General features: G+C 39.6%; 1 protein-coding gene across 1 annotated transcript in view; it reads right to left on the reverse strand.

Annotated features, from left to right (window-relative positions):
- dlgap2a (discs, large (Drosophila) homolog-associated protein 2a) overlaps positions 1-26985 on the reverse strand; it is a 190954-nt gene that overhangs the window by 18421 nt on the left and 145548 nt on the right. The window contains exons 6-10 of the mRNA XM_042500654.1: positions 20345-20413; positions 19082-19241; positions 16901-17117; positions 8627-8686; positions 365-750 (exon numbers count right to left, since the gene is read on the reverse strand). Of these exons, the coding sequence (XP_042356588.1) occupies positions 365-750; positions 8627-8686; positions 16901-17117; positions 19082-19241; positions 20345-20413 (892 nt within the window). The remainder of the gene's footprint in view (positions 1-364; positions 751-8626; positions 8687-16900; positions 17118-19081; positions 19242-20344; positions 20414-26985) is intronic.

A 26985-nucleotide genomic window follows, 5' to 3' on the forward strand; every position in this document is an offset into this window, starting at 1 on the left:
ATTATAATAACTGTAAAACATATAATAATCTATATTTGATTATATGATATTCATGCATTCAAAAAAAAAAAGTTCCTTTACTTTAAAGTTTCTGCTTCCCGCTGTTGGAGAAAAGATTTGATGACTGTGAAAATGAGATGTTTTTCCACTATTTTAGTATGAGTGTCCTCAACCACTCATAACATATTCTTACCAAAGAAAAGAGGAAAAATAAGAAAACATTATTAAATCCCAGAAATCAGTGAGTACTACCAAGATAAGAACTGCAGATAGGGAAAAAAATATTAACATTTGTTTGTATATCATTTCCTGCATGAGGCCCATTGAGATTTTCTCATTTAGCCCACTGAGACATGAGACTAACCTGTATCCCTATAGAGGATCGAGGTGTCTTCAGGTACTCCTCAGCCTTGGACACCAGGACGGCCTTGTCGCAGGTGAGCACCGAGCTGTGGCTGTCTGTGGACGGATGTCTTTTTCCAGCCATGACTCCGGCTGCCTCCATGGCGATGGTCACAGCCTTGGTGCTGTCCAGGCTGTCGGTGGAGTTATAGAGGGCCCTGCCTGGGTTCAGCCCCAGGCCGAGGCCGTCAGGGGCCCACATCCCACCATGAGGGTGCCTCCCCTCGTGGTAGGCGTCCTGGGTGGACTCGGTGCTGCTCTGGGCCGTGATGGAGATGAGCGGTTTGGAGGTGGTACGGGGAGGGACCGGAGGAGGGGCTTTCTTGTAGTTGGGTGTGTAGGTGATGGCTGAAAAAAGGCAGGAAGACATAATTATTTAAAAGGTCATTCTCAAGATATTGACTTGCTGTATTTACATGATCATGTTACTGTCATTGTGGCGTTTTCATGATTTGGCATGTAAGAACATCTAAATTCAGTCTGTAAAGACATTCAACAATTAGCCCTTTGAAACCTGGAGCAACATCCTTTCTCTTGTGTTGCTTTCAAATGCCTTTCACAAGTTATGAAACCTTTGAACCATGAGCAAATTGGTGTGATTTCTTTCAAAAACATGGGGATGACAGGCAATGAGAAACTTGGTAAAAATGTCCTGCAAATTGCAAGAAATTGGGAGATTTAGAAAATTATTTTTTTTAAAAAAGCTAGTGGGAAAATTAAAAGCTAATGAAAAACCATATTTATAATGATCAAAATTACATATTGTAAATTATATTACAAAATCATCATAACTTTTAAAGCACTTTTCCCAGGTCATTTGCGTGTTGTTACCCTTGTTCTTTTTTTTTCTTTTTACTAATTTTCTGGTTATTTTCTTGTCCTTTTAATTTCTTGCTAATTTTCGGGCCATTTCTTCTTTTGGTCTTCATTGCCTTCTTCACATGTTTTTGAGAGAAATCAGTCTAATTTGTTCAGGTTTCAAAGGGTTAAAGACTTAATCTTTTTCTGAAAACCAAAGCACATCCTGTGAAAGAGAAAAGTGAAGTCAGTTGTCAACCATCAGCAGGAATTTTTCATAAATATTCCCTCTGGTGTTTGACATCATCCTGTAGAAAATGCTGGGTAAATTAATATTAACACATACCCCCATTCTACCCATGCACACATACCTAGGACGAGGCTTGCAATATTATAAAAATCAAAACCAACAATTCTTTTGTTTGTGACCTGGTACTTTCTGACTTTCTAGCCCTGTGAGCGGCACTCAGTCCCAAGTCCACAGTTTATGTTCCTACTGATAAAAAGTAATTTTAAAAACGGCTAACTCATTTCCTCAAACAGCTGGACATTTTAAAACTGATGCACCAGATGGTTTGTTGCACAGAACCATCTGAGTAGCTGTCAGTGGAAACTGTTATGAAAAGGGCAGGTGCTTAAAAAAAATACATGGCAGATGATTGGATGAATCATCTGTCTTGTGTCGTCTAAAGCAGGAGGAGAGCGAATGCAAAAAAAACAACCTTTGGTACAGTTCTTTGCTCTTCTTTTAATTAAGAAATACACTCCAAATCTGATACAAATCTGCTTTTGCAGTATTTATGCCAGAGACCTGCATGAGTCTGATTTTCAAGACCTTCTCCTGAACTAAAACTGCAGGTGAAACATTGCACCCGCCTCACCACCCGCACATATGATCAACTAGTTCTGCAACCCAACCCGTTGATACAAGAATCCTTGGGCGACCCAAAATTGTAAATCCTATAATAAGCCTATGCTGCTGAAATAATTCGATTAGGCAGTATGTTTAATGTGATCATGTTGGAACATATGATATATGTAGAACTATGATAATATAAGGTAATTTAGGAATTTTTAAAAAGATTTTTTGCTTATTCTGAGCAACACATCTTCTCAGTTAACATGCCTGTTAGTAACGCACCTGAAAGCCAAACACAAAATCAGCAGACAGAGGATTAAAACATTAAATAAAACTATTAATATTTTAATTTTATTTGAATATATTTATCATGGAACACCTGCAATCCGACTCGCATGATCTTGTTTTCACCCAGAACTGAACCTGGAAAACACTGAAGACAAACCTGATCCGATGCAGGTCTCTGATCTATGCTAACTTCTTTGGGAACTAACGCTGTTGTTTTGAACTAACAACTGCTTCTCTGGGTTATCACCCACGGCTGTAGCTGCCAGTAGCTCCTCACACGATGCCACGAACGCATTACTTGATGTCTGACAAAGTGGATTTTAATGTAAGCCTGTGATCTAACAATTCTCATATAATTTTGATTCTATGCAAGAATCCAGCTAGCATGCAGGTAAGGACACTATATCTTAGCATACTTTCCTCAAATAAGAAGGAATAGTGAATTGATCTGTCTGTTTTACACTTTTAGAGCTTTAGAAAGTATTTTTGAAAGCAGGATAGTATTTGTGGCATTAGCTCTTAATAAACTGCAGTGGCCATGTTGATGATAATGAAGAAACACTTATGGCACAGAGATTTAAGCTGTATAAGGCTTTGGATATACAGAGGAAACTTGACAGAAGGATCAGTTCATTGTTGGTTTTCTTTTTGTTGAAAAAAAAAACGAAAATGTTGAGTATCACACAACTTTAAATTTAAACCCCTTCAATCTGTCCATCTAACCAACTGACTGCTGTGCTTCCTTGCTGTACTGTTTGATCATTCAGTTAATAATAAACCTGTTCTATCCATGTAACAATCATAATGAATCTACTGGGTCTTACCATGCCTGTTTTTGTCCAAAGAGTCAAATATCTATTTCACTGCAACATGGGACATGGTATGTGCATAAATCTAGGCATTCTTACTTGCTCAAGATTACTATGTGGCAGAAACATCATGCAGGCACTATATACTCCTGCCCATTTTTCATATAATAACAAGCCAATAAAGGAAAGTACTTTCCGATGTATTAGCAATTAATATCATTGCTTAATTAACTCACTTTTATTACTTAATGACCTCATTAGCATATGTGGCGAGCTTATATATCACAGCGATTATGATGGCACATTAGGCAGCAACACCATTTGTTTCACAACTTGATAAAATGTAGCTGGTTGCTCAATATGTATAAAAGTAAGTTATGGCAAACTGCTGATCATCTCATCGATCCGAGCTCCTGGTATACGAGAGTACTTTCTGTTTGAGAGGTGTGTTTATCTCTCTACAAGTGCAAAGACACTTTTCCTCCTTTTCAGTTTCAGTGCTCAGGGAGGGAATGGTTAGACACTATTTAAAGGCTCTGATTTTTTTTTTTTTTTGTATAACGAATAAGTCGATAGAGTAACAGAGAACATCAAAGCCTCTGTGATGTGAGACACTCATCAGACATGGATGACGGTGAAAAACCAGAGAAGTACTCATGTGTGGAGGATCCTGGAGAGGAGATACTGCTCAAGGAAGCCTGACAACTCTCATCTTCTTATTCTGTCCATTGCATGACAGAAAGAGCGGGGATTACTTTCTTTTAAGTGTAAATGAGAATATGGACTTAATCCACAGAGAGATGGACTTGAGGAACAGGTCATGAGCGCCTCCTAAGCTTGACGCGTCTTTTTTTTTCTTCTTCAAGCAAGGCTTTTTAGAGAAAAAACTCACTCAGTGTGGTTATAAGGCTGAAACATCTGAAGCGCAAGCTGTGTTTAGTGTGTTTTGATCAAAGCTGAGAGAGTGCCAGGTAGCTCAGAGCCAAGAGCACAAGAAAGAAAGAAGGCGAGGAGGAAGAACACTGAGTCACGCTGCAGGTTAAGTTATGGGTTATCGTTTTCCTTGACAAAGAGGCAAACCATGTTGAACTCTGTGTTTCTGTTCCTGTCTTACAAATGCTTACATCACACAAAGCAATTAAAGAAGTCCTTATGAGACCAAAACCTGATCTATTTTGAGTTCTAATGAGCAGCAGCCCCCACGCAAGCTCCCAAAAGTTGTGGTGTAGAATTAATAGCATTTCAGCCTAATTACATTTTAGCCTGAACAAACACATTGTTGTCTCAAACCAATGAAAGTTTTTCTTTGTTTTTTTTCTTTTGAAAGAGCATCATTTATGGTAAAAAATACCCCCCACCCCCACCAAACCTGCAACACCTTTTGGCCTCTGTCTTTCCCATATTTTGGTTGTGTTTATAAATAGAAAGAGATGTCTGGTCTATGGAGAGCGTTCTGCTCCGGGGGCTCAATGACTCATGCTGCTGTCCATTCACAAAATTAACTTCTCATGGATGAAGAGATGCATTTAGGGAAGAACAAGGAAGATGAGGGGGGAGAGAGAGAAAATAGAGATGTAGAGGTGAGAGGGGGGAACAGGAGGAGAGTGGATCTGTGCAGATGGGAAGAGAGGGTGAGAGAGTTTATGTGTGTGTGCGATAGAGAGCGAGGATAAATCAGGGAGTGAGGAGAGATCAAAGGAGGAAAGAGATGACCCATTCAGGGGGCATGATTCAGCAGGAGGACCAAAATAGAGCCATTATTAGCCAGCCAGTCGTGCAAAGGGGAATCATAATTCTTGCTCCCATCTTGGCAGTGGCAGTATTACTCAGCATTTAGATTTCACCTGAAGTGAACACAGCCGGTGCACATTCACTCAGTCACTCCCTAACTCAGTCAGTCAGTCAGTCACTAAGTCCCTCCTTCCTCAGCCAATCACTCACTCACTCACTCACTCACTCCCTCCTTCCTCAGCCAATCACGCAGTGACACCAGTGGCCCAGCACTTCTTCACTAAGTCACTCCCCTCTCTCCCTCCCTCCCTCACTCACAAAGTTTTGAATAATGTTTAAAAAAAATATTATTATCGAACAAAAACATGAAAAAAAGCAGTGTGCAGACTGAAAGCACAACCACAAGACATGTTCACAGACACAACTATGCCAACTATAATAAACTGTCATATTTAACATCATGGCCTACACTATGCCAGACAGTTTCACTAGAAAAGGGGTCAGCTAAGGCTGGATTAATAATTAGGCAAGGCAATGGCCCCATACCCACAAAAAGCCCCAGGTTCACAGTGGTACTGCACACAGTAATTAAACTGATTACACAGACCTTTGAGTTTGCACTGCTAAATCACGATATCAAGGCATGTCCTGCAATATTACCTAATCTTGTGGCCCTATCTCATTTTAATATTTTATTCTATCTTTATCAGTGTGAGTACACATGGCTAGGGGGGAAATGCATAGTGCATGAAAAAGTTAAATTAATTAGATGTATCTGATTAATTTGTGAAGGAACAATGGCCAAGCATGCATGCCTTTTGATATTTATTTAGGTGATAAAATTGAATGTGAAATGAAGGATGGTCAGATTTTGGACAAGCAAGATAAGAATTAGGAATTATGCTTTTCAAACAAACACATACGTCAAATTCAAAATACACAAAACTTAGTTGAAGTCTGTTAGTCACATGTAGAAGATAAAGTCATTGTAGAGTACGTAAAGCTTTGATATTTGGCGTGTAGACTCTGACCTGGTCACTCCCTACACGGAAACACCAAGTTCAACAAAGTAGGAAGTGGGGAGTGACAATAATTTGCCCCCTGGGGAACATAGATCCAAATGTTATTCTGCTACCAAAGGGGGGCAAACAGAAAAAGTTGAGTCATCCACCACAACCTCCTACCAATGTTGACTTTGTTGCTCTTTATACCACATCACCTGACTTACTCTTTTGCTCCCTACATGATTAGTACTGCCTTTACAGGTTAACAGTTCATGTTAATATGTGTCTCAATTAGCTGCTTGCAATGAAAACCCATGCAGATGATTTTTGGGAGGACGGTGTGGTTTAATCACATACTAAAACTTGCATGCAGAAAACCAGTGATGAGGTAGTGCTCCAACATTGTACTCGTTGATTTCTGTGTGCACCATGAAAGCACAGAAGCACAGAATAACTTATTATGCAGCATGCAAGTGAATAGATAACCAGTATTTTGGATATAAAGCCTTTTAGCATCTTAAAATTTGTCAATATGCCTTTATGAACATCTCCATGACAGCAGGATCTTTCCTTTTATAAAACAGTATGTACAGTGAGTACAGCGGCATCTTCAGAGGCAAGTAAATACTCAGTGCAGTGTGAATACTCTATTTAATCTCTTTCTTCCACTCTCTCTCTCTCTCACACACACACACACACACACACACACACACACACACACACACGTTCAAGTGAGTCTGATTAACGCGAGACACAAAGGCAGTGATTCAACCACTCCATCTTTGTTAGGACCTCTCTATCTATCTGGACTGGCTTGTATGCTAACATGGGGGTGGGGTAGGTGGGGAGTTGAGTGACATGTCGTTAAGAGTCTTTCTTCCCGATTGGATTTATCACTGTAAAGGAAATGCAGCCGTTTGTTTTTCACCAGGCTTTTAAGGATATGTAAATGATCTGGAGGGAAGGAGGGAGAGGAAGATGGATGGTCAACTCTATTATTGGCACTGTGTTGCAGACGGAAACAATAAAGAAATTAATATATAAAAATAGCCGACAATAGATAACAAAAAACAGACTGGGTGAATCATTACTCCAACTCACTTAACCAACCCTGGATGGTTTGCAAAAATTTAAAGATTGGAATGAATCACTAAGAACAAAAGCACTGTTTGCAACAAACAAAAAACCTCTATAGCAGTAAATAAAGTAATTTCATGGGCAGTTCTTCATTATTGGATCAAGGACGTTCTTTTGTTTGCCTATAATGCCTCAGCTGTTGTCCTGTCCTGTTGTGAAGTTAAGTCATGCTCCCAAGTCTGTCTTTAAGTAATGCTCTTGCTCCTGGTGACACATCTGCATGTTACCAGTAAGATGCATGTCACTATGATCTTAACCTCACCCCGCATGAAAACAAATCAGCTTCCTGTCGACCAAAATGCACAACAGAAGCTAATAATAGAAACATCCAAAGGGTGGTGTGTGCCTCCGTGTATTGTGCACTCATGTGATATTGCAGTCTTTGGGATGGAGGAATGTTTTAGGCAGGTTCCAGAAAGTGACGCTATCATAAATATGTCAAGCCACAGCGGAAGGAGCACTTTTAACGATTGAGCTATGTCATGACTACAGTTTTGAACAAAGGAGGAGGAGGGAGGTGTAGTGCAGGTTTAGTCGAGCTACTGCACCCTCCAGCCAGTCATTTAGAGTGTATTACTGCGCACGGTAATTTGTAGACCATTAAAGGGGACCTATTATGCTTTTCCTTATTTTCGTCTCGCTCTCTCTCTCTCTCTCACACACACACACATATATAAATATTTATGTAAATATATGTAAAAGTAATCTCTGTGACCATAAACTACAGGTTTCAGACAGTTCTGAATAGTCTGTTTATAACGTTTTTTTTTTATGCTTTCAAGAAAAGCTGACGTCACACTACTACATGTACCTACATGCAACCATGAAGGAAACCGGTAAAACTATTTGCTGATGTTGTTAATTCCTCGATTTTGGATTATATTCCTGCTGGAACATGTCCTGTTGTGAAGCTTTTGGTTTAAAAAGCAATGGAAGAATGTACAGCTATACTGTGTTACACTCATTCAGCTGCACGAACATTGCTATATGTAGCTACATGCTAACTACAGGAAAACTGGTAATCTTGGTTGCCAAAGTTGTTCATCTCTCCTTAATGTTGGATCATATTCCTCATGGAGCATGTGGAGATTTAAGTTCAGAAACATGTATGGATATTTTAACAGTAGAAACTGCTGCTATACTTCATTATAGACATTTCTGTGGCTATAAGTACTCTGCTAAATGTAGCTACATGCTATCACCAGAGAAACATGTAATCTTGGTTGCCAATGCTACAACTTTCTCTCTGACTTTGGGTCATATCCCTGCCAGAACATGACTGATTGTGAAAAGTTTAGTTTAGAAGATGCCAAGATGCAGAATACCTGGAAACCGTGACCAATAAGAGATGACCATGCTTTTTCTGGAGACAGGTGCTAAATACGGGTTAATACAGAGAGTTCTAGTAGAAACTTGAAATACAAATATGAACCTGAAAATGAGCATAATAGGCCCCCCTTTAATGGGTGAATGTGTGGGTAACTGCAGAACATCAACATTATTTAAACAGGAACTTGCCACAGGACAACTAGTGCTTCTTTTTAGTATTTCTTGAATTGAAATAGTGCAATAGAGGATGCCCCAGGTAGCTGGATTACCTGGGGTTTGCTGAGGAGTCCAATCAATGCTGCAGGTGGAGGGGAGGCAGAACTGGATCCCTGAAAACAAGGGAGTGGGGTGGATATTCAGAAAAGTGGGCATTTCTGCCCAAACATAAAGTCCAATTTGTTTACATTACAAAAATCACAAACAGAGCGGATTCAGAGAGTAACTGCAGGCTATGAGGATCATCCCGCACAGAAGAATGTACAGCAAAATCAAAACAAAGAAGACACTAAGACATTCTCCCTAAGAAAACACTCATTACAGATGCCACTGACTAGGAAGTGCATTTTTTCAGCAGAGCAACTTGATTGGATGCAATTTTGAAAAGGATGCACATTATGTAATCAGCACTAAAACAATTACAAGTTTTCATCTTTGAATGTTTACTAGGATTGTACCTAATCTCTGATGTTTACTGTATAAACAGATGTAGTGAGCCCCTGTTTGAGTTTGGGTCAATACAAATCACCTGACCTGGCTTCATGACCCTGCGCCCAATTTGCTGTCACCACTGACCTGAAACAGCCAGAGATGACCATATAAAAATATTCAGAAAAGAGTTTAAGCGTCCTTGGTTTAGCAGTGAGATCAACTGCAGATGTTGGTCTTGTGAGACACAAACCAGGGATTTATCGATAACACCAGTCCTGTGTGATCAGACTTTTGCTTTTTATTCATTTTGCCATTTAGGAAGAAGATTTTATCTGAAATCTATAAAAAAAAAAAGTCCAGTTAAAAGCTGCTAACATACAGCTGCTCATCATGGGCTTAAGTGACAATCCAAATTTTTCATATAATTTATGCAGTATAGTATATTGTGTCAAGAACTTGGTGAAGTGAAAGATCATATTCATGATCATAATATTTGGTGTTGTTTAACCTTGTAATTGGAGAATGTTTCTGCAAAGGTTACCACCCTAGTACACTACCTTAAGCTGTTTGACGTTAACATAATTGTTTGAATTGCCTTGTGCATACATCTACTTTCAGTAGTTCACTCTTCTTGTGTGGCTTTGAGGTTACTGGTATCCGATGTAAAGCCTTTTAATTATATAACAGTATATCTTGTAATCAAACACAAGGTGAGTTTGCATGTCTAGTTTTCTCTGCAAATTGCCTTCAATTAAGCAGACATTTCACAACTACTCATCAGCATCATTCCCTTTGTTCCAAAGTTCACAGGAAGAAAAGGGCTTATTATATCCCAGTATAGTTGGTTATTGCATGACGGAATCCTGAAGCAGTTTATTCGCATTATAGCTTATGAATAAACATAATGTCAACGAAGTACAGGGTAAATTATGTCCCACTTTTAGATAACAATTTAGCAAATGAAAAGTTAAACATGGAAGGGGACCAGGGAGGAAAATGGTGGTGAGTTTGATGCCGGTGAAATGAACAAAATGAATACAACAGAACAACCCAATTAACTTTCCGACCCTTTGAAAACCTTTCAGATTCAGTCAATTTAACAAACTTTCATAAAGTGCTCTACACACATTCAATTCAAAACAACCCACAGGAAAAATCTCTTTCACTGATGTTCAGCTGAAAGATTCTTTCTGTTCCAGCGCACTTTATTAGAGCACAGACTTCAGTGGACGATTCCATATAGAGCCCATTAATTGGACAGATAGCACAGATATATCTTATGATTTGCCTGGCATTTTAGCTGTTCATTGCTGGTAACAGAATTATGCATCTTCTGTGGTATGTAGGCTCCTTTCATTGCACTCAATATTAAAATGAAACAATGAATAGAACCAAATACTTACAATGAGGCACTGAATATGAAATGCACAAAATATTGAGGCCAACTGTCATGCACCATTACAACATCATTTTCATCAGTCAGTGTCACATGTTAAAAAATAGCCATTTGTTGTACACCTCATTTCAGGAAGAAACACAGTTTTACATGTCATTTCACTTAATGTCCCAGTGTTACATTCTCAGTCTTTGATTCCTGAGCATTGAGATGATATCTAACAATGAAAAATACAGTATCACCTCTCAACAAGGCCTGTTATTACTATAGTAAGATTATCAGACAAATTAAATGGATTGATTGCGTATTTCTATTTTTTTATACGTAATGTCCAGAAAATATGTGTGTATGTATCATAGACTGTATAAAAAGATGGACAAAACATTTCCACTCCCTCCTACTATACAAAAATGAAGCCAAAATATCATGAATATGGATGCCGCTATCTAGTGCAGGTGACTTTGGAGCCAGAGTCTGCATAGTAGCAATTGTGTAGTGAAGCTGTGGTATCATGTCCTTGCCAAAATACCCATGTAACCCAATTATGAGCAGCTCAACACACCAACTGACACTCACAGATGTCAATTATGGCTCCACACCCCCTTTTTATAGCATCAAATACTTAGTGAAACCAAACTCAGTGAAAAAACAAACTGATATATGCATCGTGATAAGAACTGTCTAAAATGACAGAAACCATCTTTGGTTTTTTATTTGTTTTGAAATGTTTAGTTTGACTCATGTCACATGGTGGCAGCCAGCCACCAGGGGGCAGTTGAGATGTTTTGGCTTCACATGTAGGGAGATGCAGCATATATAAAGTGGTTTGCATATCTTATGAACGTCATATGTCATATGTCATATGTGCATATCTTATGCACATATGACGGCTTGTATGATATCTATCAAATTAGTGCTCCATGAATAGCGTCATTATGTTACATACATAATGTAAAGTTATGTTAAGTTATGTTAAGTTATGTACTAATTACATATTTGACATAAAGTTACACTGGTTGGGTTCAGGAAAGTCAAGTAGATTAGGTTCAGGAGACGAAACATGGCAATGCTACACCTTAAAATAACTCAGAGTTCACTTGTTCTCACACAGCTTTGAACACCGGTCTCCTGGTGGAAAGTCCTGTGTTGTTTGACACAGCCACCATCCAAACCTGCCTCCATATGCAGACTTTCGCTCTTTATACTTCCATCAGCACCTTGGTCATTTGATCGAGGCCTTCCCGGTTATGTGGGTTACACACAAATTCCTGGCTCATGATAACCTGTGTTATACACCTATTGTGATGCATTATTTTTTGTGGGTATGCGTAAGAATAGTGCATGAGAAAAGTCTGGGAAATGACATGCTGTCCATCTTTATATACAGTAATTGATGTATGTGCTGTATGTTTGGAAGCAAAGTGTATGTGCATGTAGGTTACATGATGTGTGTACATGGGGGCTACATACCATAACTGCACTGGTTTGTAATCATATTTGAGCGTGAACTAAAATAATGCAAGTTAGTTTCTATTTTCTATTAACAGTACAGTATTCCAGCTCAGTCTAGGATTGTGCAAACATCATTCCACAGCATCACTTCCTTTTTTTTATACCTGCAGAGTCCATCCAACAGCTCACATAGTAAACAGTATGTCCTTATAGTTATATGATAACTGCAAAGATTTACTTCACTCCACACTAGAGTGACAATAAACAGAGAGATCAAAATAAGTCAAGGAAAGGGGAGTTTCCATCATTACGGCAATGACTGTTGGGCCGATATATTAGGCCATCTTGTCCGTAGTCTATAGCAGAGCTCTGAAAGAGTCTCTAAAAATAGCTGTGGAAAATGTCTTTGATGTAATACACTGACTGAACAAGAACATTCATTACAAGTGTATCCAATGATTAAAAAAGGCAGTACTGTCCTGGAAGATAATTCACATTAGTGGTGCCAACAGCTTCAGAAAGTTCATATTGTTTTTAATAAATGTTTTTGAAGCACTGTTGTTTTGTAAATTTGTCACCACCATGGGTTCATCACATTCTTGCAATATGGTGCAGTCCTTGAATTATGGTTTCTTGCTGCTACCAGTGCAGTCTTTTTTTCCTGGAATATTACTGCAGGTTTGTGTATTAGGAAGTCCTTGCTTTGAATGCCAATGCTCACATGACATTTAGATCTGCATGTTGCTCTACAGTACACTGGCAGCTACAATCCGAGAGCTGTAAATATACTTTAAGCTACATTTTGTCTGCTGAGAATGAGGTATGAGCTCACAGAGTGAGGGACACATATGTGATTTCTGCACTGTTGTAGTCGTACCTCCCGCTCCAGAGTTCAACGCTGGCACTCCTGCGCATTGATTCTCGTCTCTGACCCCTCCTCTGCCACCTGTACCACAGAAAGGCCTGCTGGCTTGATGACCTCTCCATACTTGCTGGGGTCTCTTCTTCCACAAGTTCCCCATACTCCTGGGACACAACCAAACACTCCAGTGTTTCTTCAATAACATCATCTGGCTCCATAGGGGACAGTTCCACTGTGGGTATGTCTTCGAGATCTGAAGGGGGTGGATCTGTATCTGGTGGAAGAGGTTCTGTGGTTGGGCTTGCGGGCCCGTAGTCCATTTCCAAAGACGTATCAGGAGATACTGAACTAGGAGGGGATATTGTGACAGTGACTTGTGGTAGTGGGCATTCATGTAATTCTGAGGCTACATCCTGAGGCATATGAGCTAAGTGATACTCCAAAGCTGGATCCAAACAGACAGATTCTGTTGACTGCGTAGGATCCAAGGGGCACACTGTCGCAGGGTCAACAGTGGGTAAGGATGAACTTGAACAATCTGCTTGGTAAAAAGGTGGATCTAAATCCTCTGGATTAGATGGAGAGTCAACGCTCAGGTCAAATGGCTCTGGTTCAGGGTCCATGAACACTGAGTCAAGATCATCTTGATCCAAGGAAGTCAGCATGACTAAGTCAAAGTGGACCAGATCGGCATGATATATTGGAGTGGTATCAAGTGGTTCGGGAAGGGGTGGCCACTCTGAGTCTTGGGACTCTGGTTCAGTGTTAGGCTGAGTTTCTACTGAACTGGAGGCAAAGATTGAGACTGATGTCATTTGCTCGGGGGAAGGGTCAGAAGGATAATCAGGGAAGGTGACAATGGGACCTGGACTTGTGTCACTGTCAGTTGGACTTGTAGGAGAATCTCTGTCAAGGTATTCCGACACCACAATGGACGGGCATACGATGTCAGTCTCTAAATTAAGTGGTGTAACAGTATCAAGATCCGGTGTGGGTGCATCACAGACAGAGAGTGGGTCTTGACTAATGGTGTCAGATGAAGACACCATTGGTAAGTCTGATGGTTTTGCTTTTAATTCTTTTGGGTCTGCAGGATCTGGATCTTCTGATCCTGAATATGGTACAGACACAGCAGTAGGGTCTGGAGACACTGGATCAGGCTTTTCCACAGTGTCAGGATCTGGAGAGTCTGTATCTGACATATAATCAGGTTCCTCAGGTGGAGACACAGTAACTACTGGAACTGGATATGGTAGCTGCATTTGTTCTCTTTCAATTAGTTCTGAGTTTGGGGATGTCATGTCATCAGGGTGAGATGGTTTAGTATCTAAAATGGACTCATTAGCTGGGCCTATATTTATTAGCTGTGGAGAGACTGGCATATCTTGTGCCTTGGTCACTGAATCCTGAGGGCTCTCAAGCTCTGCTTCTGTGGAAATTGGCACTGTACCATGAGTGGTGACCGGCTCATTAGTTACCAAGTCAGAAGAACTCACATTTGCATGGTCTGGTGGCTCTGGTTCTGGTTTAGCTGTAGAGGTCAGAGTGGTCAAGTCAAATGGCTCTGGTTCTGTTGCCGGAACAGAGCCTGGCAGTATTGGATCCAAAGAAAGTGGTATGGCACTCTCTACATACATTGACTGTGGACAGGCGAGGATACTTGGGTCCATAGAGAGTTGTTTTGGCAGGCTCCGGCGGGAGCCTTTCTTTTCCTCATTCTCCTCTGGACAATTGACAGCTGCATCTGCAGTGCTTTGCCTGATCAGGACCTTGCTTCTGGCCTGAGTACCCACAGACACTTTCGATATTTGGGGTTTCTTCTCTCTAGCTCCCCCAGTGCCTCCATCTGCAGCAGAAGTTCCAAGTCCTCCAGCCCCTTCCCCTGCCCCTGCCCCTGCTGCTGCCCTTGGTTCTGTTCCTGTCCCAAGACCTCCGCTTAAGTCTACCCCAGCTCCAGCAGCCATGTTGCCACCTTGAGGTGACCATGTGTTATAATGCTGCGTGAAAGTGTTGAAATTACTGTTGAAAGCACGAAGCTCTTTACAAAGGTCCCTCCTTAGATCAGCTAGCTCTCGGCGCATGGCCGAGACCTCTTCCTTCCACTGCATGCTGATAGCTGCAGCCAAGGTAGCCGACTCCTTGATACTGGCCTGGATGGCTTTTGGTGATGGCCGTTCTGGGGCACTAGATCTGGGGGATCTGAAGAGGCTTGGAGAGACAGGTGGTCCAGACAGAGGTTTGGCTTTAGCGCCCATGTTTTCTTGTTGGTAAAGCCTGTCTCTTCTGATGGGGCAGCCTAGATCATCATGAGTCAAAGGAGTCGTGTCTGCCATATCCTCAAGTACACTTGGTTGGTCAGGTAAACAAGAGTCTTCCTGCACATAATTTCTGTCTGGAAGACAAATATAAATACGTATCTGTAATATGGCCACAGGTGTGAGCAGCTGGAGAGAATGTGCTTTTTATTGCCACAAAGCAGTAACATCAAATCATGCACTGAATGCCATGAGTCAAAATAAGATAATAGCAGAAACAACTAAGTGCTAACCGTATAATTATTGCCCGAATTCACTCATCTGTATACTGTACTGAAGAATTTTTATTCTAGAATTGTAATAATCTTCAACATCATTATACATTACAATGCTGAAAACCAGTTTAACACTGAGAAAGTACTCCCATTTTGACTCATTTTCGTTAATGTTTTACACTGCCTTCTCAATCTTAATTTGTAGCATGCATTCTTCGCATCTTTTCAATGCACAAAGCTGAAACTCCTTGCTTCCAGATCAAATCACAGAGAATGGACAATATATCTAATAAATGAGGAGTGAGAACAATCCTTGCATGCTCGTCTTATTTCAGTCGAGGTAAAGAAATGTGTACTTTGTGCAATGAAAAGAGGCAAAGATGAGCAAAGCTTCCAAACCATATCCCATCAATCAGGAAGTATTGTATGAACCCTATTGAAAAAGTGAGGTCCAGTTTGACAGATTGATTAGAAGCACCAATTCCCCAATGTCCAAAATAGAGGTGAAGGCTATCACATACCAAGCTCTGTATCCTAAAAATGCAAAGATATTTGAGTTTACTGAGAAAGCAGTGTAAGCAATCATTTATATTTATGAAGAATTGATTATAAGCACAGCTCCAGTTGGCCACACCTATAACCCTCCCTATTATAGTCCAACTGATGTTGTTTGTTCATGAATCTACTTTGAGAAGAGGTGGGATCCACTCAGATCATCTCATCCAGGCACTTTTTCTTCTTCTCTTCCCACATTCTTCATCTGTACAAGGACGTGTCATTTCCTCTGTGAAGCCAGCAATCACGGGAATTGTTGAAACCACCAGCAGCTTACAATTTATAATCAAGGCTCAGTATCAGAAATAAATGCACGTATCAGCCGAGTAGGTTTAGATAGATTGTAACAAGTTTGCATATGTGATATATGTGACTAACCAGTGTGACACTTCTGTTACCATTATATTCATTTTCAGCTTTAGATGATTCATTATCCAGGTCGGGACACAATAGTGTGCACCTCTGTAATGTGATCTCATTGTGTGTAAACATGAGCTTTGCAATGAGACAAAATCATTTGTGTTAAGTGAACAATCCATAAGTGAAGAAACCTCATAGTAAACGCTGTGATGTGAAGCGTAAACTGGGTTTACAAGTAAACAATGCATACTTTGCATACTGCAATTTCACCATTCTTTTGCCCAGGTCGCAATAAAGCTGTGAGTATGTTCACAAGTGTCACCCTGTGGCAGTTTTCCAAAATGTAGCGGAAAAAGGAGTCATGTCCTTATCAGACAATTCCCATTTGTGATTTTCAATAGGGTTCATAGCTTTACTCTCTGATACATCCAATGGATGAGCAGATGAAGCACTGTATCCAAAATACAGTCGGATGAACTAGCACAGCTCACAAGTGGTAGCTACAGTACTCATACGTCCATCAAAAACAATGGGAACATACAAGAGTGATTCATGCAAAGATATGAAGCTGTTTGACAGTACAACCAGTCTGCGCTAACTGTTCTATATCCATCCATTAGCACATGTTGATGCCAAATGTAAGCTTTTGGTGTGAGTTTGCAAGTACAAAGAAAAATACCAACATTCGGGATGACACACATAGTATTGTGCATATCAATTTTATGTCCAGTTGTCCTTACCTGTGGTAGACCTGATGGTGGAGGTGACAGTAGAGGCCATGGGGGGGATGCACTCATCATCTTGGGAGTAGCCGGCCTGAATGGCTCGCAGGTAGCTGTGACTCCGGGTTCTGAAGCAGCCGGGCAGGTCCAACGCCTCCATGGCCTGAGATTCCACCTCACTGAACACCGACTCGCACACTGATTCAAACTGGCCGTTTATTTCTGTTTCACTCACCTGTAAGAAACACAAGATTTAAGTGTGCTTTCTATGTTGTTGAGCAAATATTTCTTTGTTTATCTGGGGAAATTAATTGCTTGGTTATAAAAACCTGTCACTGTATTTCCTGTCAATTTACCTTTAAATAAAAACAAGGCAAACACCAAACAAGTTCACGTTTTAATAAGCCAAAGACAGCAGAGAGATCAATAAAAACCTGCATTTAGAAAGTCAAAAACACTGCATTTTTTAGTGTTGCCTACATTTATGGTGATATTTCCATACTAACCTGTGGGCTAGTTCCTTTTACTGCTGCAGCTCTTTGCTTTGTTTGAAGACAACCACAACAACATGACACTAATTTTAATGACATAAGGTTATACTGTGTCAGAATGTTTGCTGTAAAAAAACCTGTTGTCAATGTTGACCAGAAATATTAAGGTTTGTATGTATCTTCGTTGGTCTTTGATACCAACCTGTTCCAAAGGTTTGTTTACTGAATAGAAATTGTTTGATGGATATCACTCTGCTCCCATTTGGCAATATCAAGAATCAAAGATAAACAACTTGTTCTCTTGGGATTTTGAATCAGTAGGATTTTTGTTGCGCTTTTAAGACTCTAAGCAAATCAATATGCCACTCTTTTAAGAGGGAGATTAATATCTCGACAATCCCTGTTGCAGTCTTTTAATCTAGCCAGATAAACAATGAGCAATGAACTGTCACATAAAATAAGTGCAGTAAAATGAAGCCAGAAAAAAATGATGTGGTCTCTTAAAAAACTGTGTCTAAATAAGACATGATAAAAGAATCGCAGAGAGTTAAAGCTGTGTACACTGTAAAATGTGGCAAGTTGATTTTACTTAAAACATCTAGAAAAAAGACTGCTTTGAAAAACATTGGGAAATAGAACTATCTTAATTAATATTAACATCATATCTAGTTGTTAAGTTTATTAAAAATTAGTCATATTTACTTAATTTTTTGAAGATGTTGCAACTTAAATTTAACAAGTTTAATTAACCCTATGGAACCTGGAGTGACATCCCTTTCCATGTGCTGCTTTTAGACATCTTTCACATGTATTTATACCTTTAAACATTGAGGAGATTTCTTTCAAAGACATGGGAAAAAAAGGCACTGATCAACTTGATAAGAAATATTCCATAAATTGTAAGAAATTAGTAGATTTAGACAACGATTTTAAAAAAGGTAGGGGAAATTGTCTGGGTGAAACAAAGTTGACCCAGTATGATTATCATAATTACATATTTAAAATTATGTTATGGAATTATAATTTCTTAAGCACTTTTAAGCACTTTAAAAAAGCAATTTCTCCATTACTATTAGTTCTTCTGTTGCTCATTGCCCTTTTCCCATGTTTTTGAAAGAAAACAAGCCAATTGCTCAGGTTTCAAAAGTTTAGCAACTTCAGTAAACCAAGCGTGCTGTGCTATATATCTGTATTCTGCTAGTTTGTTTTTTCTTAAAAATGTCACCAAAACAAAATTCGTAGATCTCCAACATTCATCATTGGCAAAATCCTCTTTGTCATGATCATGTTAAGTCAGACTAACTTGGTTAACAGAAGTTGCTAAAACTTGGAAAAAACATCATTTCACCTATCTATTTTAAGTTGTCAGAACTTCACAAAATTAAGTAAACATTTTTTTTTAAGTAAACTTAGCAATTTGGTTTAAAGTAAACATGAAATAAGATCAACAGTTGCATTTACTTTCCTTTTTCAAGGCAATCTGTTTCCAAGGTTATTGTAAGTAAGATCAACTTGTGAGATTTTACAGTGTAGGACAGTCATGCTTTTAACTGGGATTTTAAATTAACAACCTTCTGGTGACATTTCTTTCACTGGAGACTTCTTGGGACCTCCATGCGGTCCCTTAGCAGCCCCCAGTGTACGAACCACTGCTCTCAAGTAAAGTAATGATTTGAAAACTTTCCTAATTGAAAGGGTGCAGACTCACCTGGCTCACTTGGCTAACACAGCTAGCCTGACTGAGGGTACTGACTGCCCGCATATAACTCTGGTTCCTGGAGCGAAACTTGGGGGAGTTGTAGTTGGCAGAGGGATCCAGGGCAATACTTGGATGCATGTCCCTGGTGGCTTGCAAGTGGTAGCTCTGACTGAACAGAGAGAGAAAAGGAGAAGCAGGAAGGGAGTGGGTTTACAGCCATGGTGATGAACTCTTTGACAATTAAACATAATCTTAAAAAAAACAGCAGTTTGACCAGTGGTTACAGATGTAACATGATGACAAAAACAGTTATCAAAGGCAGTGGGTTTCCTCTGGGTAGCCTGAACTTGAGAGGGAGACTGGTTATGACATTATGTCTCCAAAGAGGGGAGCCTCCCTCTCTGTCTGTTTCTCTCCCCTACTACATTCACCTGCGTCCTTAAAAAAGGCTGTTCGATTTCTGTTGTGCTGAAGCATCCAATCAATGCTTGGAAATGAGGGAAAATGCAAATTAGGAGCTAGTTAGTGAGCAAGCACTTCAGCGAGCACTCCGGGGTCAGCCAGGTCAATTAAATGTGCTGCCCCAGCAGTGCAAGAGGGATGTTCAGAAACCCAAGCCTGGTTTGAAATCTGCTGGAGAGAACATGGAAGCAGAGAGACAAGAAAAACAAAAACATAGAGGAAGAAAAGGTGCTTTAAGTAAACTAGAGAATACTATGTGAGTCACATTAGGAATACCAAAGTAAGGTTCCCTCTGCCAGATCCATTTCTAATGGCAGGCAGGGATGAGTAAGCAGTTTCTGGGCTTTTTATAGAGATAAACACTGCTGTTTGGCAGCGAGGAAAATGCCAGTGTGATTAAAAGTTCCCCAATCCATCTTGTCATGCTGTTGCAAGGCTGTGTGTGTTTGCAAAGTAATATTAACCTTCTAAACATCCAAAGACATCCTAGAGCAGAAACATCCAGAGATTAAGTCTGAATGAAGTTGGTAGAAGTAAAGAAGCTGTGAATAGGAGGAGGAAATGGTGGTGTTATGTATATCAGTGAATCGAATCATATCTTTATTGTGTGTTGGAGTGCCTTGTGCTTTGCCAGTATGAGCATATTGCCCCAGGTGACCTCTCATTGACTGGTCGTGAGTGTTTGCTCTGTGAGGCGCCCATATTGGGTATGTCAGCAGGGCAGCGAGCCAGCTGGCTCCGACGTCTGACCACTGCAACATGGCAGCAACAGAGAGGTGAGGGGAGGGGAGGTGCTGAGCCTGTATTCACCTTAAGTCTGCAGCAAAATTGGTGATGTAGTTACGCATGTCACTGTTGATTTTATCCAGGCGGTAAGAGCTGTGGGTAGAGAAGAAAACAGAGTTATTGGGTCCCACAAGTGGGAGTTGGATGGATGTGACGTCACTGGGCACAATCCAATGGAACTGGCTCTGTATGGGATTTGTGGTGAATTGAATGTTTGCTTGGGAGTTTTCACCAAAGTGCTGCAAACATTAGGGTGATACAATATGACCAACATGGCCCTCGAGGAATGACAGAAGTGGGAGGATGTTGCAGTTACATTTGGTTAGAAGACAGAATTGCCTGGTGGAGGCAATTCCTTAATAATGAAATATGTTGACACACAAGTGATGTAATGACATACTTGAAGTATGCTTAAAAAACTTAAAAATAACTTCATTTGATGCCTTAAGACAACGCCATAGTTTGATTGCTAGTCTTTTTGATCATAACTGTCGATGCTTTTAATGACCAAGGTGTAAGCCTTGAGGGGCTCATGAGCTTGGTTTTGTGTGTGTTTGTGTGTGAAAGAGAGATCACGTGTGTGTGTATCTGTCCATCCGTGGCTAATCTTACAAAACACTGGAGCAATCAGCCCAATATTTTGTGTTTGCATTTATAACTAGCCTATATGCTCAGGGATCTCTTGTGGTTGTGGTGGTTTACAATTGTTGTGCAACTTGTTTTATTGACTGTTTTATACCATCATCACTTTATACTGACTTCTCACTCCACTTAACCAGCCAACAGGGTCCATAAGTTTGGTCTTATTTTTAACTGGAGCAACTGCAGATAAATCCCATACCCAATATGTTATAATCCACTAAAGTTAGTGGCGTTATTATTTAGTCTTGGTTTTTATTATTTTTACCACCAACTTGACTGAAGGGACAATTTTTCATTCAAACTGCCATTGCTGTGACCTGGTTTTGTTTCATACGCCACTCAGCATCATACCACGCAGTGAGCAGTTCAGAAGTGGAGCTTTTTACCCCCAGATTTTATAAACTTAAAAATTTTGTCCTTTTTGTGTCTATACCATAAGTAAGTGGGCTTTGTAATGAAATGGTTTATTTTATGTTGATTTTAATTGTGTTTACTTTTATTTCCTACTTTGCTGTGCTGTAGCCTTCAGACAAAGTAAATAATGGTAAAACTCCAGTAATGAATTGCATAGATTATATGTATGATTATCACATTGTATCTATATTTCACATACAGGAAAATTCAATCTGCAAAAATGGATGGGGTGTATATTTTCATGAGATTCTGGGATGCTTCCAAAATGTGCTGTGGTGCAATCAGGACAGTACTTTATTTTGAGAAGTGTATTTTTATAAATTTTTATTTTTTAATTACTACAGCCACGTATTCTTTTTTAAAATTAAAAAAAAAAAAAATTAATTTCCGTTCTGTCTGTACTCATTGTTTATACCTTGGCACCACTGAGAAAATGACAGTTCTCTCAGTGTTCTCTGAGGTTTTAAATTAAACAAATAAATGAATGAATGAGGAGTCGATGATGACTTTTGTCGCACAACAGGTGCACGCACATACACACACACACACACACACACACACACACACACAGACATACACTGTCCACCGGTACTAACCAAATGTCATTACAAAGCACTTAATGACAAAATGCTGCACACAAAAAACAATTACACTGCATCATAAAACGCACATTCTTTCTCTGTGTGGCTAATTAGATTTGTTTGATTGGGCCAAATGAGAATGAAAAAAAATCCTACCTAACATCCTTCCCTGAATAATGAAACTTAGTCGAGCTTTTTGGCTGACAAGATCAGATATAAGTGCACTGGCTGAGGCATAACTGAGGCATACTTCATCCGTCTCTGCCTGTAGAGATGTCTATTATCACCAGCTGAGTGAAGGGAGGCTGTTTTGAGAACACGTCAGCCCTTTATCAAATCACGCCAGAGCAAATTTCCTCTAATGTCTCTGATTGGTGCTAATGCACTTCCATTGCTGGCCAATATTAAGGCAAGGGATGATGGGAATCTCACACTTCCTGCCTTTCATTCTGCCAGTGAAAGTACTCTTTCTGTGGTTAAACAAAGCTGCAGCCTTGACAGCTGTTGTTGTGTGCTAATTTCACAAGGAGGAAAGTTTAAAGTAAGGTATTTGATTGAATGGTAGATAGAGAGAGAACAAGGACAAATGACGGTTCGAGCATAAAAAAAAAATGCTGCAGGAGAGAAGATTAGACAAGAAGAGTTAAATATGAACTGACAAAAATATTATCTTGAGAGCAAGGGGATGAGACTTGGGGGAAATGTGTCTCCTAGTCCAGAATGTGAAAATCGGCAGTTATGTTTCCTTATGACACACAAAATGCACTGCAAAATAATCTTATCTTCCCAATGGTTCCAAATGGGGCCGAGGATAACAAAAGGGGTGAATATCATCTTGGCAAGGAAACCCTGAAGAAGGGAATATATGAAAAGCACATTGTGTGTTCTGTTCAAGCCATGTGCCAAAATATCAGCACAGCAGCTGACACCTGTTTGAATGAGACATTAGGTAGCGGGGGAAAAAAAAATTAATCTTTGACATAGCATTAAAGAAGTATTTCACTGCTGACAACATGGTCTTTTCATAAAACTGTGTTGTCTATGCAGTAAAAAGATGCAAGTACTTTTGAAACTGGTGCTACATGACCAAAGAAAACAGAGAAAACTAGTTGCAGCATTTGCTTTTCCTCAAAAGGTATAAAAACTACAACTACTAGAATGCACTATGCCGCATCAGACCAATAAACCCTCCTGCTGGTTGGTGACGTAATGCAAGCTTATCTGTTTTGACACAGGGAATAATATGACAGCTGGCTTGTAACAACGGATTTTAGGATTTTAGGATTTTAGGATAGTAGTTAAACAGTGAGCTGAAATATGTTCATGAACATATTTGATGCGAGAAACAGGCAACGCAGTAACTTGGTTCATATTTCATCAGCACTGCTTAGTTTCATTGTTTGATCTCAGTATTTTCAACGCATGTACAGGTGCAGACACATTCTGTTTGAAGCTTACCTGACAGGCCACTACAAACAGCGCTAACCGCTAGTACAATAAAAAGCCCATAAAAGCAACAGTTACTGGAGCCCTACTAAAACGCTATGTTACGGTGAAGAAATATGAGGCCAAACAAAGCAATAATCCAATTTATAATTAATATTACATGAAGGTGTGATTCAACACTGTGAAATCTGACAAGCTGTTTTTCCTAAAAACCTTAATTCATGTGTACCTTATATCTAATTGTTAAGTGTACTTGAAATTTACTTATATTTACGTAATATTGTGAAGTTGTTGTAACTTAAAAATGATAATTTAACTAATACTTCTATGGTATGTACCGACCTTTTACCTATTATCATTCATGTATTACATAATACTAATATTGTTATTATATTCACATAAAAGCTTATAATGGAGCGAGAACTTTGCTGCGTGTATAAGGGCTGTTTTCAAAACAAGTACTAGAGCAAAAACAGATGAACACCTGAACTATGTAATCACCCAGGTACTGTTGCATAGTTTATTTATTTCTATTTAATGATAAATTATGAAATATGCTTTGGCCTGTCATAGTGTAAAATAAAAGTTTCAGATGAAGTAGAGGCGGGCGGTAGTGGTGTTCAGCCTTCAGTCAGCCGTCAGTTAGTCCCTCAGAGCCAGGACAACGCCAGCTGTGAGCTGAGAGAGAGCGCAGCGACATAGACCATCACAAAATAAAACATATTTTTACATTTCACACACAGATGTCCTGCTGCACCACCAGTCCATAAAGACTTGCATACACGAAGACCTGAGACCTGATCGTAGTCTCTGCTCAGGTCCACGCTGATAAATGCAGAACTCTTGTGGAAATGACTTTGGTAAACATACAGTTTACTACTGTATTTTCATCTCTTAAATGAGGGCCTTTGTGTTTTTGGTTTGTGTCTCTAGTTCAAGCAAAAGTTTGCCAGCAAAAATATGGATTTGGTAAGATGTAAGGAAGTTTACCACAGTTTCACATACTGTTCTTATTGTTACAATACAAAGCTGGTTTACAATGGACAAAATATCCCTTTAAGTGTTACATACATAGTCAAGGTATAAATGTGGTGAGAATAACTAACTATGCATGACACGTCCCACTCAGCTACAAATAAATGGATTGGAATTCTGTTTTGACCTTGAGATCTGAGGGTGAAATGCTCATACTCAATGCTATCTGAATGAGTAATTACATTATGTCGAATCAGGAATTATCGAATGCTTTGCCAGTGTTAACTCTGATTAATTATGGTGCCTCAAGAAGCTAATCATGGATGAGGGGACAAGCAAATGTGAGTTATTTTAGAAACTCCCAAAAAAGGGGTGGAATTGATTGGTGTTAGATACTTGGGCCAAAGTCATTTTAAGAAAAGTTGCCGGAGACGGATGTTAATTGTTGATGGTCTTCTGTGCATGTGCGTCAATGCAACCTGCTATCAGATGTGACATATCATAACTGACACAGTGACTCATTATGCTAATGGATACTAGTGAAAGTTGCCACATGTCATTCAGTTCCCATCATCGTTAATATATTCTTTAAACATCTTTGGCAGGTCCTACTATGGCACAAAAAAAAAAGCTGATTCATATTCAATTTATCATCGCTGTCGGCTCTGCAGCTCACAGGACGCACAGGACCCCGGGGTGAAGTTGTAATGGAAGGGACGGGGGTTGGGGGTGTGTGTGAATGATTATTAATTAAAACAATCATTGACATCTAACTTTCCCTCTAGTGCACAGGCTGTTCCGGCTCACTGGGCCCGTGACTGTGATGTATTCTTTATTGGTGAGATGAACAAAGAAGCGAACCCGTCAACCACGAGAGCGACAGAGAGCTCAGAAGAGGGAAAGATGGAGGGAGGTGACACAACCTGACAGCCTGTTCTCACTTTAACACGATTTGCTTCAGGGAGCCGATGCTGTCAAATTTGTGTTTGGCCCATCTGAATGCCCCCACGGGACATCAAATTGCTACGCAAGCAGAGGAAATTCAACCTGTGCCACGTCTGTCTTGAATCCAATCTAATTCTATCCCAACAAGCCCAATGAACCATAATAACATGAGAGCTCTTATGTCAGGTAGCATCCGTGGAGCCTTTTATGTGTGGACTTAAAACAGCAACAGATACGGATCACAGCACGATACTGCCAAGGATAAAAAATAAAATAAATAAATAAATAAAAATAGGTACACTTCTGAACAAACGATGAGAGATTCAGATGCTTTGCAGACAATCGAATCACAATACAAATCTAAAACAGCGTTGGACACTGCTTTTATGTCAGCAGAGCCCAAATTAAATCCTCTTCTGGTCTATAAAAAGTCAGGAGTATATTTGTTCAAATGGATGAAACACTGTAAAACAATTGTTGTCAACAACACTGGGTATTTTTTTCTTCAAAAGCTGGACATGCCGCTATTTAGTTTCCTGTCCCTTTGGGATTCTTAAATGATCACAGAGTAGCCGAGTTTGCAAACATGAGAGAGTTGTGTACCCATTGGTGTGGATATTAAAGTTCAGATATTTCACAAAGTCATTTCTTGCTGCAAAATAAAGTGGCCAATCTGTTGTTTTGTTTTTTTTTTTGCTATAGCAGTATTTCACAGAAAGATCCATCTACGGCAACAAAATGTATTTTATACACTAAACTTTAGCCCCATTGATACTAAATATTCAGCACACAACATAAGCATGATGATGATATGTTATGCTATTTTGATGCTCTACTGGTTTTGCATGTGCATGCAGGCACACTGGTACGAGTAACTTGCTGTATGCAAGCCTTCTAACTGAGATTTTTTATCGATGTATATAAAACTACTCATAGTGATCTCATCTGCCCAGGTCAAATTGATGTGAATAGTTAATAATTATTACTGCTTCTCTCTTCTATTTCTTTTTGATTTTTCATGTTTATGACCATCTCATTGACTTCTGTTCATTAATTACATACGATGTAAAGTAATGAAATGGACAGCTTCACTATTTACTGAATTTCATTGACTGTTTTAAAATACTGTTGTTTAATTTTGTGGGTATTATGTAAGTGGGCATCACTGACCCACTTAACGAGGGCGGCTTCAAGTACTGCTTTCCCCATGTCCATCACCAGCAGCCATAATCTTCAAGGAGACTACATTTCTCATTTAGAGACAATGACTTACTTTTTCCCCTCTTGATTTCACTGTGCTCACAGCAGCAGCCTCAGGTAGCCAGATAGAAGCAGACGGGTAATTGTGAGGCAAAGTATTATGAGGAAGCATGCCACGGGCACCAAATATGCTAGGTCCAGCACTGGGCATTTGAAAAGCACTGATTCTGTCCAAAGCTTTTCGATCCGTGTAAGAAATTGATGAACCAGGGTCACTGTAGGCGGTCTCCACTTTATATTTTTCTCTGCTTGTCTATATAAACCTCACTGCTCTTCTTGTAGTGCTGCATTACTAAATTTCCCTCCCGGGATCAATCAATTGTGATTACATCTTATCTTATCTCTTTAATTAGCTTTGTAAGGAGTTGTGACCAACTGAGTGAGACATTTTACAGCTGAAAA

This window comes from Plectropomus leopardus, chromosome 14, assembly GCF_008729295.1.
Source record: "Plectropomus leopardus isolate mb chromosome 14, YSFRI_Pleo_2.0, whole genome shotgun sequence".
NCBI lineage: Eukaryota > Metazoa > Chordata > Actinopteri > Perciformes > Serranidae > Plectropomus > Plectropomus leopardus.